Raw genomic sequence first — 20250 nt, 5'->3', positions numbered from 1 at the left:
GATCTTTTGTGGACTCAGCTCCACTTTCCCATCCAAACACCATAACCCTTTATTCCTCAAAAAACTATATACCTTTATCTTGAAAACATTTAATGAAGGAGCATCATTATCAACTGGTGTGTGGAGAGATCATGTTCACTGTAGATCTGTCAGCACAGAAACCGCACTGTGCTTCTGGATACACTCATTCTGCAGGTAGATGAATCTTTTAAACATGACCCTAGTGAAGGTCTTCCTGGTGATGCTAATCCTGTAGTTGCTGCAATTTCCTCTGTCACTGCTGTTTTTATCATTTGTGATGATTTTAGCATCATGCACATGGAATGATTCCAGCCTCCCAACCGGGAAGGAGGTTGTGAAGGTGTGACAGTCGATGGGACTTTGCGTTTGAGCAGTTCAGCTGGAATTCCATCCTTGCTGGGCACCTTTCTACTTGTTGAGCAATCAATGGCCTTGTCCAACTTAACCATAACTGGAAGCTGCAGGAGCGTCAGAAAGAGACTGGGATATGTCTACAGCTGACAGTCATGTTCAACCTAGCGGGACATCTGTTCACATCCGTCAGGATGTCACCATCTGGGATTTCAGGGGAACGACTTTGGTGATGGTCAGACCCATTTTTGCTTCAATGACAGGTTAATCTCTGCTGAGTGGCTCTCAAACCAGTCTGTGTTGTGCGCTCCATCTTTATCGTTGAATGCTGTAGGATCTTTCCAATGCAGAAGGAGGCCATTTGGCCCATCGAGTCTGCAGTGACCCTGTGAAAGAGCACTCAACCTCGGCCCACTCCCCCGCTCTATCCCCCTAACCCTGGCTGCTGCTGCTGTGTCAGAAATGATTGAACTCAGTGACTTCCAAGTTTCATCAATATCAATGTTGATTGATGAAGTTTTTATTGATGTGCCTGTGAAATATTTCACAGTTTAGTTTAATGTTCCTTGATAATGTCATTTCACAATGGACATGTTGCTGTGAGGAATGTGTGAGTAACAATTGTCAGCAATGATTAATCAGCACTTTCTAATTGGAGATGTTAATCAGTGGAACCTTTCAAACTCTGAATTGTAGATTTTGGATCAAACATCAATTTAGGATTGAAGTAAAAGTTCAGAATTGTCTTGTTCCTGTTCAGAGTTCCTGAATGAAGCTTCACCTTCCGCGGGACTCCTGACACCTGGAGCTTCTCAACTCCACTTCCCGCCCGCCCCGCCCCCACCGATGCCCGCGCCCCTCCCTTCCTCCGCGCCCCCCCCCCCGCCCCGCCCCTTTCTTGTTTGAAAAGCAACAGCCGCCGCGCGAGGGAGTGCGCGCGCCGCCGGCCAGCATCAGCTCAACAGCGAGGCCAAGCTTTCCTCAAACTCTCCCACAATCCCCCGCTCAGCCTCCTCGAGACAGCATGGCCCGGGCCCGGGCCAAGGGCAAGGAGGCAGGTGGAGACTGGAAGAAATTTCTCTGGGATTCCGAAATAAAAAAGCACTTTTTAGGCAGGACCGGCAGTCGTTGGCTCAAGATATTCTGGTTCTTCTTGATCTTCTACGGCTGCCTCGCTGGGATCTTCATTGGAACCATTCAAGCGCTGCTGCTCACGATTAGTCCATTTGAACCCAAACACCAAGACAGAGTTGCACCCCCAGGACTATCACAAACGCTGTATTTGTTCAAAACAGAAAGTTCCTTTAGTATGTCAGACCCAAACTCCTGCGAAAGTTTTGCGAAAAGTTTGAACACGTTCTTGGATCTTTACAATGACTCCAGTCAGGGTGGCAACACTCCTTTTGAGAACTGTGAAGAGATTCCTCCAGCCTACATTCATGCAGGCCCACTGGATGATTCAGGACAGAAGAGAGCGTGCAGATTTTACCGGACGTGGTTTAAGACAATCCACCTAACCTGCACATCTTTGGACTTGGAGGATTCAGCGGCTTTCCTTTGCAGTACTACCCATACATGGCAAGCGTCTGCAGGAAAAATACCTTCAGTTCTTTGTTGCTATTCAGTTTATAAACGTCAAACAGAATACGGAAGTGCGCATTGAGTGTAAAGTGTATGGTGAAAATATTAACTATAGTGACAAGGACCGCTTTGGGGCTGGTTTAGCACAGGGCTAAATCGCTGGCTTTGAAAGCAGGCCAGCAGCATGGTTCAATTCCCGTGCCAGCCTCCCCGAACAGGCGCCGGAATGTGGCGACTAGGGGCTTTTCACTGTAACTTCATTTGAAGTCTACTTGTGACAAAAAGCGATTTTCATTTCCGGGACGTTTTGAAGTAAAATTTGAGATCACGAGCTGATAACTGCATAATACAATTTGCCCCTTTATTTCAAATTAGTCTAGAACAAACTGTCGTATATATGGGACTTACACTTAATCTATATGCTTTACACTAGCTTTCTGCATTTACCTAGGTACGTATCATAAAAGTAATAGTAGTACATATTTATTCCACTGTAAATGATAATACTTGAGCTATGGGTATGCCCATTACTGTAAATTATAATTCCACTAATGTGTAGCAGTGTTTGTGTTCTTGGGTATTGCTGCCTTGTGCCTTGTGTGAGTTTGAGTGTACATTACTGTAGAGCATTCACAGGTCCTTCAAATTATGTTGCCGTTTTTAAGCACACTTTGCTTTCCCAGTTGTAAATACTCTGAAAATTGCCATGGTATTTGATTTTGTTTCTGTTATGCCCATGTGTATGAATATACTGAACTCTGAAGTTTGTGTCGGGGAGGGAGGAAAAGTTGCATTTTTGGGGGGCAATGTTAAGTGTAGGGTGATGGGTTTTATTACGCTTCCTTTTAGGTCTGTTTAATCTTCAATCCGTGTTGAGATCTGGGTCTGGCTATCAAGCTATTGTGATTAGTTATTAAAGTTGTTTGCTGGAACCATCACATGGTGGTGTCTAGAAATGTTTTAAACCATTTTCATGGAAGATTTTATATTTATGCAGTTGTAAAATCTTTTGCAAAGTGTAATTATAAAAGATACCAAAGTCACTGGTAAAATCATAATCTTTATTTTAAACCAATGCAGTAGGATGGCGTTCATGGTGTGCAATGTAACATCTGTAAACTTGTTGAGGGATCAATACTCCACCCGATTTAAAGCATCAACAAATAAAACTCATGAACCTAAAAAAGAGAGTTGGTGACTAAAGGAGAATATCACAGATGGTGCTTTTAAAATGGGTCGTTGTAGCTCTGAAAATCAGTGACATCTGAAAGTATTTAACTGTAGCCAGTTATAGGGCTTGTTAACATCAGCAGATATTGTCAGACCATCAATCCTGGATTTGATTAACAGCAGCACAAACAACAAAATCCAATCCCTGCAGGCACTTGACAACTTGCTGATGTATCAGCTCATACCATGACTGAGTGAATCCCTTCCCACAGCGTCGATGTTGATCTCGGCCCTTTGTGAACCTTCTCCTTAGTGTGACTTTGTTGGTGTCTTAACAGGCTGGATGACTGAGTGAAGGTAGCAAAGTTCAGGAGAAACTATTTCTCCCAAAGGGCTGAATCTGTGGACTTCACTGCCCCAGAGTGCGGTGGATGCTGGGACAGTGAGTAAATTTCAAGAGGAGTTAGACAGATTTTTAATTGGTAATGGGTTGAAGGGTTATGGAGAATGGGAAGGATGGTGGAATTACGGCCAGGATAAGATTAGACATGATTGAATGGCGGAGCAGATTCGATTGGCTAAATGGCCTAATTCTGCTCCTATATCTTATGAACTTATCAACACTTCCCTTGGAGGACTTCCGGTGACGGCGGGCGGGAGGCGGCCGCACAATGGAGAGCCCCCGCTCGGGAACGGCAATTTCGGGGCTTTAAGCCCGGTCCCAGGGTCCGCGGAGGCGGCAGAAGAAGGGAGAAGGCACGGAGGAGGCACTGAGAAGACACAGGAGGGAATAAAAACCCAAAGCAAAATGTCGAGGGTGAGCAAAAAAACGGCCGCAAAAAAAACAGCTGGAGGATAGATCCAGGTGACAGAACTTGAGGATTGTGGGGCTGCCCGAAGGAGTTGAAGGACCGAAGCCGACTGAGTATTTTGCCGCGATGCTGGCAAAACTACTGGGGGAGGGGGAGGACCCCTCCCGATATGAACTGGATCAGGCTCATCGGTCGTGGAGGCCTGTACCAAAGGTGAGTGAGCCGCCAAGGGCATTGACTCTGTGCTTCCGTAGGTAAAGGGTGAAGGAGAAGGTCCTGAGCTGGGCCAAGCAGAAGCAGGTGGTGCAGTGGGCTGGAGCTGGTATACGTGTATACCAGGACTTTACGGTGGAGCTGGCATGGAGGCGGGCTGTCTTCAACCGGGTGAACAGGGACTGTACATTAGCAAGGTGCGGTGCGGCATTGTATATCCAGCGAAGCTGAGGGTGACTTACAAGCTCAGGGACTTTTATTTTGGAACGGCGGAAGCAGCGGAGGAGTTTGCGAAAGCAGAAGGACTGTGGCAGAACTGACAAATTGAGGAATGGCCATGTGCCGATGTAACCTCATGACTGTATTTTCTTCTTTTTTGTATCACTGCGCGTGGGTGTAGAGATTAAAGGAGCCAAGGTGGTATATATTTTGGACAAGGGAAGGGACGGGACTTTCACTCAAAATGAGAGTTCTTTGGGGTGTAGGTGGATAGGCGGGGTTTGTGTGCTAAAAGGGGATCTTTGGCCTTTCCTGGGGCCGGGCAAGTGGGAAAGGGACCCGGGCAGGGGCCTCCACGCTGTCCGGTTTAAGCCGGCCAGTGAACGGGAGTGAGGTGGGGGGAGGGCAGCGGCCATCGGAGCCTGGCAGAACAGGGTCCGAGTGGTCTAGCCGGGGTTAAAAGTTGTGGGGGAAGGAACCGAGGGTAGGGGGAGGAGTTTTACAAGAGGCAGTGGACGGGAGGAGCTGGAGACGTGGGGTGGGGTGGGGGGGGGGAGCAGTGTAAGATTAAGGGTGGCTACGGGTAATCCCTGATTTATTTTTGTCATTTGTTTATGTAAACATGCGGGTTGAGGTTTGGGGGTTGGTGGGTCGATGGGATCATTGTTGCTATTATGGGGACTGACATATCTTGCTGATTATTGTTTATTGTTGATGGATGTAAATGTGGGAGAAAATGTGAAAATGGAGGTGAATTTAAAAAAAAATTTTTTTAAAACACTTCCCTTGAAGTGTCTGCTGCTTTCCAGATCCCTTCCTTTCAACTCACTTTTCAATTCGACTGCTTTGCATTATTCTCAACTCCAGAGAGAACAGACTCATCCCACAGAACCTCTCCTCCAAGGAAACTGCCTGATCTCAGGAATCAATCCAGTGAAACTTAGCTCCTCACTGGCAGTGAGCGAATAGAGAGAAGAAAGAGCAGAAAGGGGAAAAGCGCTAGAGACACAGATAGGCAGAATGTAAGAGTGAAGGAGACTGAGCCAAATATAGAAACAAAGAGAGACAGAATGGGGTAGACATTAAAAGCAGCAGATACATTTCACCATTCCATTGGATTGCTAACTTAGATTAACAGACAGAAAGAAGGAAAAAAAACTTAGATTTAAACAGTGCCAGCAGAGAGTCAGGAAAAAGAGAGGGGCTGGGGAGGAAAGAACAAATGATCTTATGATGGGATTGATAAATGGAGTGATTAAATGACAAAGAGGATGATGGTACCGGGCAATATTGTAATAATGAGAGAAGTAAAAAAACTAATAGACCAAGAAAAGAACCAAAAGACAGGTCCGAATTTAAAATTATACCAGACGAACCACTATCAACATCTAATGTCTGAAAGATTGAATGATGGTTACGATCTGAAATTGTTGAAATGAATGTGCCTGATCAACAGATGAGTTCTCTGACCTACCATTCAGCTTCATTGGAACAGTGCAGGACATCCAGGGTACAGAGGTCAGACTAGGAGTGGAGCAGAGAATTCAAATGAATGCTCAGAATCACATTCATGGACAAAGCAGTCACAAAATCTGAATTTAGTTTCAGAATAATGCAAAGCAGTGGAATTGAAAAGTGAGTTGAAAGGAAGGGATCTGGAAAGCAGTAGACACTTCATGTTGTTCCAAGGGAAGTGAGGTCTGGTTGTGTCGATAAGTTCATAAGATATAGGAGCAGAATTAGGCCATTTGGCCAATCGAATCTGCTCCGCCATTCAATCATGTCTGATCTTATCCTGGCCGTAATTCCACTGTCCTAAACTGTGTGGAGATCACATAGTGAGCAGCAAGTGAACATAACTAAATTGCAAGAAGTACAAGTATGTCCCGCGTCATCTGGAAAGTGTATTTTGGGATTTGAAATCCCTCTCTGGGCTGGAAACTCATGTGTAAATCTCACTGTAAAAAGATTGTTCACCAGTTGAAAGTGGAAAAGAGTTCACTCGGTTATGCCATTTACTGACTTGGCCACACAGTCACACTGGAGAGAGACCACTCAGATACATAATGTGTATGAGAGGGATTTACTCAGTTTCCCTACTCATTAACACTCCAGCTTTAAAGGTTCGAAAGGCTCTGATCCACAATTGCTGAATTCTTATTGGCAAGACAGAGTTTAAATATTCGGTGTATGGGGAAAATTCACTTGTTCACCCCACCTGCTGAGGCGCCAGTGAGTACATATCGAACTATTGGGGTTTATTCTGCAGTTAATTACACTGAGGACAGGACTATGCTTCCTGAGAAATTGGTTGATGCATCAATTAGTTTAATCATTTTACATGTTAACCCTATAGCTGCGATCATAATCAGACATGAAATACAATTTTCGTCAAACAATATCACCTTTCAATGGCGGGGGTGGTACCCAGCATTCCTGGCGAAAGAGAATATGCCCTATCATCACAATAGCAGATGTGTGCACATGCGCAGCGGATGTTGGTGAATAGAGCATGCGCCGTGCGTGTTCAGCCTGATCATGCGCAGTTTGGGTGCTGGAGCTGCAGGGACGCGGCGGAGTGGATGCACAGGCTTCAGAAACACCCAGTGGAGGAGGCCTCAAACCCAGAACAAGAAGCTCCCCGTCCCCAATTTGCACCGACCCCGGTGGTAATTGCAGAACCTCTGTAACTGGGGAGATGGGGGTAATTCCAGTGGATCAGAGACCCAGGCCAATGGCCTGGGGACAGGGGCTCAAATCCCACCCTGGAGTTGGGGAAGTTTAAATTAAATTAATAAAGGGGGAGGAATCTGGAACATAAATCCACTTTCAGCAGGAATGACCATTACAGCTATCATCAATTGTAAACTGATGGGAACCTGCTGTCCTTCCCTAGTCTGGCCTACAGGAGATTCAGACTCTCAACAGCCCTCTGACAAGGACAATAAGGGGTCAGAAACAAATCCAATGAAACCCACATCCCATAAAATAACAAAGGAAAAATTGATGGACTTGGGTTAATGACAGTCATCTTCCTTGGGGGGCAGGACATGTGCAGGGTCATCACTGACCCTGTGCGGTGGCACAGTGGTTAGCACCGCAGTCTCACAGCACTGGGAACACTGGTTTGATTCCGACTTTGGGTGACTGCGGGGACTTCGCACCTTCTCCCCTTGTCTGTGTGTCAGGCTTGCCTCCTGGTGCTCTGGTTTAGTCCCACAGTCCAAAGCTGTGAAGGTTCGGTGGATTGGCATCCCTCAGTTGCCCCTTCATGTCTAAAGGTCCGGTGGTGTTATGGGAATAGCGTGAGGGAGTGGGTCCTGTCGGGTGTTCTTTCGGAGGGTCAATACAGACTCTGGGCTGAATGGCCTCCTGCACTGTAGGGATTCTATGAAATATATATGTAAATGTTCTGAATTGCCATCCTGGACTGACAGCAATGGATTTTGGAACTCCTTTTATAGGGTGTAACACCGCTAACTCAAACCAAAAATTTTTTTGTCTCTGTTGAATTTTTAACCTTCGACATTGTGTTCACAGGATGTTGGAAAAGCAGGAGATGAAGGCAGGAAACTCAAACCAAACATCACATCAGGATCTGACGCGATTGCCTAAATTATTGTAATCTGAATATCATTTAATCTTGAACATGGAAGGAGAAAGCAATGGAGAGAAACCGTCCACGTGTTCTGTGTGTGGACGAGGATTCAGCCGATCATCTGGCCTCTTGAGACATAAATGCAAACATGCTGGGGAGAAACCATGGAAATGTGGGGACTGTGGGAAGAGGTTCAGATACCCGTCTGAGCTGAAAACTCATCAACACAATCACAATGGAGAGAGACCGTTCACCTGCTCCGACTGTGGGAAGGGATTCACCACCTCATCCATCTTGCTGACACACCAGCGAGTTCACACTGGGGAGAGACCATTCACCTGCACCAAGTGTGGGAAGGGGTTCATCTGTTCATCCCACCTATTGAAACACCAATGGGTTCACACTGGGGAGAGACCGTTTAGCTGCCAGGAGTGTGGGAAAGGATTTACTACCTCATCCATCCTGCTGACACACCAACGGGTTCACACTGGAGAGAAACCATTCACATGCTCCGAGTGTGGGAAGGGATTCCCTACCTCGTCTATCCTGCTGAAACACCAGCGAGTTCACACAGGGGAGAGGCCATTCACCTGTTCGGATTGTGGAAAGGGATTCACTGATTCATCTGACCTGCTGAAACATCAGCGAATTCATAACGGAGAGAGGCCATTCATCTGCTCTGTGTGTGGGAAGGGATTTACTCAGTCAAAGACCCTGCGAAAACACCAGCGAGGTCACACCGGGGAGAGACCGTTCACCTGCTCTGAGTGTGGGAAAGGATTCACTCAGTCATTCATCTTATTGAAACACCAGCGTGTTCACACTGGGGAGAGGCCATTCATCTGCTCCAGTTGTGGGAAGGGATTTACTGATTCATCCACCCTGCTGAGACATCAGCGAGTTCACATTGGGGAAAGGCCATTCACTTGCTCCAAGTGTGGGAAAAGATTCACTCAGTCATCCAACCTGCAGAAACACCAGCGAGTTCACAGTGGGGAGAGGCCATTCACTTGCTCCAAATGTGGGATGGGATTCACTCAGTCATCTCACCTGCTGAAACACCAGCGGGTTCACCAGTGACTGCAGTGATTGGATTTTGCTGTTAATCACATCCAGGACCAAATCATTTTTATTGGCATCTGTTTCTGCTGAGGTTAATAGACCCCAGCACAGTTGTAGGACATGTTATGGATAAAAGTTTAAAAAAACAACTTTGTGTTGAGCAGTTTGGTGAATGTTTTTACTGTTTCTAACACAAATGAGTTCCTTTTGAATGCTCTCCCCCTCCCCAGTCTCCTCCATCTTCATCACTAACAACAAGTGTGAGGGGCTCTTGGAGCTTCTTTGTAACTAAAATAATGACAATCCGATCTGCTGCCTCTGCTGCTTCCCTCCCTCCTACTAGCCCACCGGGACAAACTGACTCTTAATTTCCCCCTTGTCTGAGTCCTGAACTCCCATCTTCCTCCATCCAGCCCCCACACACACACCAGTGAGTTCATACTGCAGAGAGAGGGTTTAAATGCTGAGACTGTGACAGGAGCTGTAAAACCCACATTCACTGATGGTTCACCAGTGCAGTCACTCTGGTTCCACTCTATTCAATTGCTCTCAGTGCAGGGAGAGGTTCAGCCGATTGTCTATCCTGCAGCAGCACCAGTGAGTTCACACCGGGGAGAGGTCATTCAGTCCAAAGATGTGTGGGTGAGGTGGATTGGACATGCTAAATTGCCTTAGTGTCCAAAAAGGTTAAGTGGGGTTAAGTGGGGTTAGTGGGTTACGGGGATAGGATGGAGGTGTGGGCTTGGGTAGGGTGCTCTTTCCAAGGGCCGGTGCAGACTCAATTGGCCGAATGGCCTCCTTAGCACTGTAAATTATATGATTCTATGACCTGCTCCATGTGGGGGGAGGGATTCACTGAGTCATTCAACCTGTTAACACACCAGCGGGTTCATACTGTCGGAAGCTATTTTAAATGTGTTTTAAAATTTCTCTGGAGCTGATGTCCTATCAGCATGTTCACACTGACCATTCAGGATCTCACTGTGGGTTCAGGTGATCATGTGGACTCAGTGTCCGCCAGCGCACTCATACTGGGCAGAGACTGTGCATCTATTCCATGTGTGGGAAGAGATTCGCTCAGTCATCCCACCTCAACACACATCCACTTGTCCACACTTTTCAAAGTTCTGACTGTGAGCAGATTTAAAATCAATCGGATCTGCTGACAAACAAACACATTCACACGAGTAAGAGGCTGTTCACCCGCTCTGTGTGTGGCGAGAGATTCACTTGGTCATCACCCCACTGAGTCACCAGTGAATTCATGGTGATTACAGGGGTTGGATTCTGCTGTTATTGCTGCTGTTAATCACATCCAGGACTGAACCATGTTCATTCTGACAGTTGCAGTTTGTTTCTGTTGATAATAATTCCAGTAACTGGAATGAAGTTTAATATTCTGGATAAATGTCAAATAAATCAGCTTTGTTTAAACCTGTTGTATATTTTTGTGTTTCCCATCTGAGTATTTAACATCACGTGTCTCGAGCTCAGAAAGGACAATCTGGGGGAGGCTCATACGGCAGCAACTGAACTTCAGGCTCACAATTTACTGACGGTCAGACCCATGCAGAAACTCTGGCTGTATTTCTTCAGAAGCTACTTCTCAGCTCGTTTCAGCTCACCTTCCAAACGAAAACTCAATTCAACTGTTTTTCTGCAAAATGCCTGGTACCATAGCTCCTCCCATTAATTACATCATCTTACCAAGATGAAACTTAATTAACTCCACAGGGAACCTCCTTAATACAAATAAAACTCCATTCGCCCAAACTTTTTACAATGCCATAATTACACCTCTGGCTGCCAAAATCTTTCAAACCAGGATTCTTTAAAAACACCACTGCAGCAGTCATACACACACTAACCCCGGCTTTAACCCTGACTGCACCAAATACCTATAATACAATATATCTGAAACCCCTCCATTCATCACAAGGCTCATTTTCCCAAATGTTTAGTTGACGTATAGAAATCCTGAGTTCTCACTGGGACAGGCACCTATCAATATGTTTTGAAAAATAAACTGCTGGTTTATGTTTTCATAGTGGCTGCAAAAGCTTGGAACACAGTTAATGAAAAGGATACAAAGTGACACACAGCCTTAAACTAATACAGAAATTACAAAGTTATCTCATAAAATTTATAACAAGTGTGCATAAAATCAGTGCATAAAGGTGTCAGTGTGTAAATGTTGAGAGAGCAAAATATATTATAAACTACAGCATGACATATTCAAATAAAACATATTTGTATGTAATATGTGTTAAACTGACGAAAGAACTATGAAAACTGATTGGAGAACTTAAATTCTTTAAGTTCACAAACCAAAGGTGGTTACATAGTGTGACAGAAAGTGACTGCTTCTTTCCAGAAACTACAAGTTAAAGGTTAAACTAATTTAAGATACAAGGCTGAAGGTTTGAAATCTCAGTTTTCTTCACACAACCTCACAGTTTTCTTCACTCAAACTGATGTATAACTGTTAATTTTCAATGGCAGGAAAGTTTAACGGTTCCAGACCTTTGCTCATCCAACCTTTATGGGATTCACAGCAGTTGCCCTGTAATTAAACCATTAAAGTGTAACTTTGTCCTGGTCTCAGGCCATGGGATGTATTTCACTTGTCCAGTTTGGCAGGAAGAATAGAAAAAACAATATTCTTGTGATCTTATGAGAAAAAATCCCATCTTCACACTGAGGATACCCTCCATTGTCACGTGTGACACTATCACTGTGCTAAATGGGGTAGATTCAGAACACATCTCGATAAAAACAGGGTATCCAAGAAATGAAATGAAATTAAAATCGCTTATTGTCACAAGTAGGCTTCAAATGAAGTTACTGTGAAAAGCCCCTAGTCGCCGTAACTTCATTTGAAGCCTACTTGTGACAATAAGCGATTTTCATTTCATTTCATTTTCAGAGGTGCTGTGGCCATCAGCAGCCTAATACTCAATTACAATCAAACCTCATAGAACATAGAACATTACAGCGCAGTACAGGCTCTTCGGCCCTCGATGTTGCGCCGACCTGTGAAACCACTCTAAAGCCCATCTACACTACTCCCTTATCGTCCATATGTCGATCCAATGACCATTTGAATGCCCTTAGTGTTGGCGAGTCCACTACTGGTGCAGGCAGGGCATTCCACACCGTTACTGCTCTCTGAGTAAAGAACCTACCTCTGACATCTGTCCTATATCTATCTCCCCATAATTTAAAGCTATGTCCCCTTGTGCTGGACATCACCATCTGAGGAAAAAACCTCTCACTGTCCACCCTATCTAATCCTCTGATCATCTTGTATGCCTCAATTAAGTCACCTCTTAACCTTCTTCTCTCTAACGAAAACAGCTTTAAGTCCCTCAGCCTTCCCTTATAAGATCTTCCCTCCATACCAGGCAACATTTTGGTAAATCTCCTCTGCACCCTTTCCAATGCTTCCACATCCTTCCTATAATGCGGCGACCAGAATTGTACGCAATACTCCAAATGCGGCCGCACCAGAGTTCTGTACAGCTGCAACATGACCTCATGGCTCCGAAACTCAATCCCTCTACCAATAAAACCTAACACACCGTACGCCTTCTTAACAACCCTCTCAACCTGGGTGGAAACTTTCAGGGATCTATGTACATGGACACCGAGATCTCTCTGCTCATCCACACTACCAAGAATCTTACCATTAGCCCAGTACTCAGTCTTCCTGTTATTCCTTCCAAAATGAATCACCTCACACTTTTCTGCATTAAACTCCATTTGCCACCTCTCAGCCCAGTGCTGCAGCTTATCTATGTCTCTGTAATTTCTAACATCCTTCCGCACTGTCCACAACTCCACTGACTTTAGTGTCATCTGCAAATTTACTCACCCATCCTTCTACGCCCTCCTCCAGGTCATTTATAAAAATGACAAACAGCAGTGGCCCCAAAACAGATCCTTGTGGTACACCACTAGTAACTGGACTCCAGTCTGAACATTTCCCATCAACCACCACCCTTTGTCTTCTTCCAGCTAGCCAATTTCTGATCCAAACTGCTAAATCACACTGAATCCCATGCCTCCGTATTTTCTGCAGTAGCCTACCGTGGGGAACGTTATCAAACGCTTTACTGAAATCCATATACACCACATCAACTGCTTTACCCTCATCCACCTGTTTGGTCACCTTCTCAAAGAACTCAATAAAGTTTGTGAGGCACGACCTACCCCCCACAAAACCGTGTTGACTATCTCTAATCAAATTATTCCTTTCCAGATGATTATACATCCTATCTCTTATAAACCTTTCCAAGACTTTGCCCACAACAGAAGTAAGGCTCACTGGTCTCTTTTTACCGGGGTTGTCTCTAAACCCCTTCTTGAACAAGGGGACAACATTTGCTATAGGCCGGCATAATCCCTCACTCTACTGCTGGGAACACACAAAGCAAGTGTGGAGTACGAGGAAAGTAGAAAGAAACTTAAGCAAGGAGTCTGGAGGGCTAAAAGGGGTCACAAAAAGTCATTGGCCAGCAGGATTAAGGAAAATCCCAAGTCTTCTTAATTTTAATAATCTTTATTGTCACAAGTAGGTTTATATTAACACTGCAATGAAGTTACTGTGAAAAGTCCCTAGCCGCCACATTCCGGTGCCTGAGGGAGAATTCAGAATGTCCAAATTACCTAACAGCATGCCTTTAGGGACTTGTGGGAGGAAACCGGAGCATCCGGAGAAAACCCACGTAGACACAGGGAGAACTTGCAGACTCTGCACAGTGTCCCAAGCCCGGAATCGAACCTGGGACCCTGGCGCTGTGAAGCCATAGTGCTAACCACTATGCTACTGTGCTGCTCATATATTAACATATATAAAGAGCAAGGGGTTAGCCAGGGAGAAGGTTGACCCACTCCAGGACAGGGGAGGGAATCTATGCGTGGAGCCAGAGGAAATGTACAAGTTATTAAATGAGTACTTTGCATCAGTGCTCACCAAAGAGAAGAACTTGGTGGATGATAAGTCTGGGGAAGGGTATGTAAATAGTTTGCGTCATGCTAAGATTAAAAAGGAGGTACTGGGGGTCTTGAAAAATATGATGGTAAACACGTCCCCAGGGCCTGATGGGATATATCCCAGAATACTGTGAGAGGCAAGAGAGGAAATTGCTGGGGCCTTGAGATAAATCTTTACTGGCTACAGGGGAGGTCCTAGAGGATTGGAGAATAGCCAATGTTGTTCCTTTGTTTAAGAAGGGTAGCAAAGATAATCCATGTAATTACAGGCCGGTGAGCCTTACGTCAATGGTCGGGAAATTATTGGAGGGAATTCTTTGAGACACAATTTACTCCCACTTGGAAATAAGTGGACATATTAGTGAGAGGCAACATGGTTTTGTGAAGCGGAGGTCGTGTCTCACGAACTTGATCGAGTTTCTGAGGAAGTGACAAAGATGATTGATGAGGGTAGGGCAGTGGATGTTGTCTACATGGACCTCAGTAAGGGCTTTGACAAGGTAGGTCCCTCATGGCAGACTGTTACAGAAGATGAAGTCGCACAGGATCAGAATTGAGCTGACAAGATGGATACAGAAATGGCCGGTACAGGAATTGAACCCGGGCTGCTGGCCTTGTTCTACATTACAAACCAGCTGTCTAGCCCACTGAGCTAAACCGGCCCTAATCTTTTATTGTCACAAGTATGATGTTATTGTGAAAAGCCCCTCGTCGCCAGAGTCCGGCGCCTTTTCAGGTAAGTCGGAACGGGAATTGAACCCACGCTGCTGGCCTTGTTCTGCATTACAAACCAGCTGTCTAGTCCACTGAGCTAGACCAAGCCATAAACCCTGGTGTCCTGGCAAATATTTATCACTCAATCAACATTGCCAAAATCCGATCATCTGCTCATTGCCACATTGCTGTGTGTGGCATCTTGCTTTGTTGAAATTGGCTGCTGTATTTCCGACAACAGTGACCACACTTCAGAAGCTCTTTGGGACATGTTGTGGTTATGAAAGGCACTACAGAAGTGAAAGTTTTAAATTGAAGATTAATGTTTTCTGATCCTAAATTTATTTCAGCGATCCCCAACTTCCCATTTAATAAATTTGCTTTGGTTCGGACAAGAATTGTTTTTTTTTATTTAGAGTACCCAATTCATTTTTTCCAATTAAGGGCAATTTAGTGTGGCCAATCCACCTACCCTGCACATCTTTGGGTTGTGGGGGTGAAACCCAAGCAAACACGGGGAGAATGTGCAAACTCCACATGGGCAGTGACCCAGAGCCGGGATCGAACCTGGGATCTCGGCACCGTGAGGCAGTGCTAACCACTGTGCTACCGTGCTGCCTTCGGATAAGAATTTTAACCAATTAAAGAAAAGGCAGAATTCTCTGGATAGTCAATTTAAAAAGTTTATTAAAAGAAAAAGTTTACTGAACAACTTGAAGACAGTGGCATTTGCAACTTCAAGTCGGTGGAGCGTAACACTCTCTGGCTTCATCTTTGACAGTAATTTCCTTGGAACTCGGCCTCAAGTCTTAAGTACTTGGCCAGCAAGGAAGACTTTCGGAACATCGACCTTTCTCCCCAAAGTGACCATTACCTCATGTCAGAGTTGGGCCTGTTGTAACATGACCATTGGTCAATTGGGCAATAGTTTAATTTACTTGAATCTCCAATTCCTGACACCACCTTAGACAGGAATACAATTGAACTGTTTCATACAGTTCCTTTATCTGATTTTGTACAATTCCTTTTTCATACAGTTGCAAATGTTGAGACTAATCAGGGCTGGAAGGAGACACCAATAGGCTATTAAGTTGAATGATAAGCCATGATCATAATGAATGGCATAGCAGGTGCGAAGGGCCAAATGGTCTCATCCTGCTCCTATTTTCTATATTTCTATGTAATCCCTTCCCACACTAAGAGCAGGTGAATGGCTTCTCCCCAGTGTGAACTCGCTGGTGTGTCTGCAGGTTGAATAAATCAATGAATACCTTCCCACACTGAGAGCAGGTGAATGGTCTCTTCCCGGTGTGAATTCGCTCGTGTTTCCACAGGGTGGACAACTGAGTGAATCCCTTCTCACACTCGGAGCAGATGAATGGCCTCTCCCCAGTGACATTGCGTCGATGAATCTCCAGCTCAGATGGGAATCTGTATTCCTTCCCACAGTCCCCACATTTCCACGATTTCTCCATGTTTTGATTCTCATTACGTCTCTCCAGATTGGACAATTAGTGGAAGCCTTTCTAAACACAGAACATGTGCACTGTCTCTCCTCACTGTGAATGGTGTGATGTTGCTTCAGGCTGTGTATCTGGTTGAAGCTCTTTCCACAACCAGTTCACTGGAACACTCTCACTCGGGTGTGTGTTGTGTGCGTCTGGGTGCTTTTCCAGTCACGCTCACGTTTAAAAATCTTTTGAAGCCGACAGATTGGACAAACATTTCTCCTTCTCGCCAATGATATTCAGAGCCCAATTCAGGTCAGAAGGAATCGTGTGAGTTTGTCACATCGAGACGTGATGTTTGAGATTTCTGTCTATAATTCCTCCTCTTCCAATATCCTTTAAAAACAATTTACAAAAGTCATCAGTGAGCACAGGATAGAAATTCAGAACAGACAATTCTTGTTCCTGTGGAACATTATTTCCTCTCTCGTTCTCCAAAAGCTGTAAATCTCCATCCCACACAATCTCCCTCGATTCTCATTCTGCTGTATCTAATATTCACCCTCCCAATTCTCCTGGAGGTGCTGATTCATGTTGATTGACAGATCCAAGCTCAGCTCACTGCTTCCTGACCAGGACACAGAGATTAGAATGGGAGCAAGGGTAAGCCATTCGGCCCACCGAGCCTGCTCCATTATTCAATGCGATCCTTGGCCACTCTACGTCAGCACCATTTTCCCACATGATCCCCATATCTCTTAATATCTTCAATATCTAGAAACATATCAATATTTGTCTTGAACATACCTGATGACTGAGGCTCCACATTTCTCTGGGGTAGAGAATTCCAAAGCTTCACCACATCCTCGAGTGAAGAAATCCCTCCTCATCTCAGCTTTCACTCTATTTTCCTACCTGTTCCCCATAACCCTTAACTCCATTATCAATAAAATATCTGTCAAACTTGTGCTTCAATATATTCAATGACCCCCAGGTACAACTGGTCCCTGTGGAAGAGAAATCCAAAGACTCACAACCCTTTGAGAAAGAGATGACTGGAAATCCATAACGTAGCTACAGTCTTTTATTACAAGACGAGAAATAATAATACATTTACTTTATTACAGAACGGTAAATAATATATCTAATCTGTACCACGTAACAACACTAGACATTTCTCTGTCCATTATTAATTTAATTGCCCTGAAATGTCAGCCATCTCCTGGGGAACCCACCCCTTTAATTGTGAACATTAGGAAAGAGACAAGCCGTGTTTGAAATAAATTTAGAGCAACCAATTGTTTTTTTTGTAATTAAGGTGCAATTTAGCGTGGCCAATCCACCTACCTTGCACATCTTTGGGTGGCGGAGGTGACACCCACGCAGACACGGAAGAATGTGCAAACTCCACACGGACTGTGACCTGGGGCCGGGATCGAACCCGGGTCCTGAGCGCCACGAGGCAGCAGTGCTAAGCACTGTGCCATCCTTTTAGTCAGTCAAATAAATGCATCAACCTGTTAAGGAGATCGGTGGGAGTAGTTGGAAACACTTTGTGGAGCCGCAAATCATGTAATTTTTTTTCCCTCAATAAAGGGGCAATTTGGCGTGGTTCCAGGTTGGGCTCAAATTATCAATGAGAACTCTGATCTCTGGCAAGGAAGGAAACCCTGGCAGGTGGGTGGGGAGGATTCACAAACACCCGCTGGAGACACCAAACCCCCAATAAAACCCATTGATTTTATTGTCAGTCTGCAGACAGGAGCTGGAGAACTGAACCCAGGCAGAGGAGAGGGAGGGAGAAAACTGGGAGTGGAGGAAAGAAATGGTGCAGATGGTGAGATGGGTTTGGATTTCAGCCCAGGGAGGAGAGAGAGTGTGTGGGACCGGGATTTACAGCTTTGGGGGAACAAGAGAGGAAAAAATGTTCCAGAGAAACGAGAATTGTCTCTTCAAAATTTCTATCCTATGCTGGACTGACAGTGATGAGTTTTGTAAATTCCTTTTATAGATTGAGCGAGGAAACTAAAACGAAACAATCTCTGAAAGAGATTCCATCAGGACCTGAATATTATCAGCTTTTCAATGTGGAATGAGAAACAATTGTTCTATCTGAAAAAAATATTTAAAACATCAATGTGGCAGGAAAAGCATCAAGACGCACATACACGTGAGTGAGAGTGTTCCAGTGAACGTACTGTGAAAAGAGCTTTAACCAGTTACACAGCCTGACAAAACATCACACCATTCAGTGAGGAGAAACCACACACGTGTTCTGTGTGTGGATGGGACAACTGATCATCCAACCTGGACAGACACAAGGACAACTGCACCATGGAGAAACCGTGGAAATGTCGGGACTGTGGGACGGGATTCAAATGCCCATCCACGCTAGAAACTCACCGACGCAGTCACACTGGGGAGAGACCATTCACCTGCTCTGTGTGTTGCAAGGGATTCACCGAGTTATCCAGTCTCCAGTCACACCAGCTCATTCACACTCAGGAGAAGCCATTCAGCTGCACTTTCTGTGGAAAGAGCTTCAGGCAGTCAGGCACCTTCATTATACACCGAAGGGTTCACACAGGGGAGAGGCCGTTCGCCTGCTCTGTGTGTAAGAAGGGAATCAGTCGGCCATCCCACCTGCTGATACACCAGCGGGTTCACACTGGGGAGAGACCATTCACCTGTTCCGCATGTGGAAAAGGATTTACTGATTCATCCTGCCTCCTGTCACACCAACGAACTCACACTGAGGAGACCATTCAGCTGCACATACTGTGGAAAGAGGTTCAGGAGTTCATCACACCTCATTTCACACCAACGTGTTCATACCGGAGAGAGACCATTCACCTGTCCTGAGTGTGGGAAGGGATTCACAAAGTCATCTAACCTGCTGACACACCAGCGAGTTCACACTGGAGAGAGACCATTCACCTGCTCCGAGTGTGGGAAGAGTTTCATTAATTCGTCCAACCTTTTGGCGCACCAACAAATTCACAAGTGATTGTAGAGATTGGATTCTTCTCTTAATCACACCCAGCACTGAAACATGCTCATTGTGACAGTTCATATTTGTTTCTGCTGTTTTAATACTCTCAGTAACTGGGCTGGTTGTGTTCCTGGGGCTGCAGTTCCGCTGTCTGTGACCTTCCCTATAATTCAGGAACTTTCATCAGAAATGGGTTTAGACAAACTTTTACTTCACTTGTAAAATTGATCTTTGATACATTTATAATCCAAGATTTGGAAGATTATACTGATGAACATCTCCAATTAGAAAGTGCTGATTGATCATTGCTGACAATTCTTACTGGTCTGTACATTACACACAGCGACACCTCCATTATCCAGCAGGAAGAAGGAGAATGGGAATTGGTGGAGAATCGAGAGTCTCCAAATGTTACCCCTGCCGCCTGGTACAGAAACCCCCGAGGACAGGAATGGAGACACGCTCAATTCAAGTACTGGACTGTAAGAAATCACCGTCTAATAATCTTATGAAATCTTCAGAACGTTATTGAATATTATTGAAATAGCTCTCTCTCTCTCACTCTCCAGAAGAGCTTGTCATATGAGGAGCGGCTGAGGACTCTGGGTGTGTACTCATTGGAGTTTAAAAGGATGAAGCGGGATCCTATTGAAACTTACAGGATACTGAGAGGCCTCGGTAGAGTGGAGGGGGAGAGGATGTTTCCACTGGTAGGAAAAACTAGAACGTGAGGGCACAGACTCAGACTGAAGGGATGATCCTTCGAGATTAGGAGGAGTTTCTTCAGCCAGAGGGTGGTGAATCTGTGGAACTCTTTGCTGCAAAAGGCTGTGGAGGCCAAATCACTGAGTCTCTTTAAGACAGAGATTGCTAGGTTCTTGGTTAATAAGGGGATCAGGGGTTATGGGGAGAAGGCGGGAGAATGGGGCAGACTCGACAGGCCAAATGGCCTAATTCTGCTCCTACGACTTATGGTCTTATGAAGACAGATTCCAGAGTAGCTTGCTGGCCGACAAATACAGGATAGGTCTGTATTCTAAGTACATGTCTCTCACACAGGCCCTGAAAAAGTCA

General features: G+C 45.1%; 1 protein-coding gene across 1 annotated transcript in view; it reads left to right on the top strand.

The window, feature by feature from the left end:
• Window positions 1-6855: 6855 nt before the first annotated feature.
• The window catches only part of LOC140417878 (uncharacterized), a 47994-nt gene continuing 34599 nt past the window's right edge, over window positions 6856-20250 (top strand). The window contains exons 1-4 of the mRNA XM_072501312.1: window positions 6856-7036; window positions 7908-9042; window positions 18835-19154; window positions 19364-19369. Coding sequence (XP_072357413.1) covers window positions 8017-9042; window positions 18835-19154; window positions 19364-19369 — 1352 coding nt within the window. The 5' untranslated portion in view covers window positions 6856-7036; window positions 7908-8016. The remainder of the gene's footprint in view (window positions 7037-7907; window positions 9043-18834; window positions 19155-19363; window positions 19370-20250) is intronic.

The sequence above is a fragment of the Scyliorhinus torazame genome, chromosome 5 (assembly GCF_047496885.1).
Source record: "Scyliorhinus torazame isolate Kashiwa2021f chromosome 5, sScyTor2.1, whole genome shotgun sequence".
Lineage (NCBI taxonomy): Eukaryota > Metazoa > Chordata > Chondrichthyes > Carcharhiniformes > Scyliorhinidae > Scyliorhinus > Scyliorhinus torazame.
This window is presented reverse-complemented; position numbering and strand designations above follow the sequence as displayed.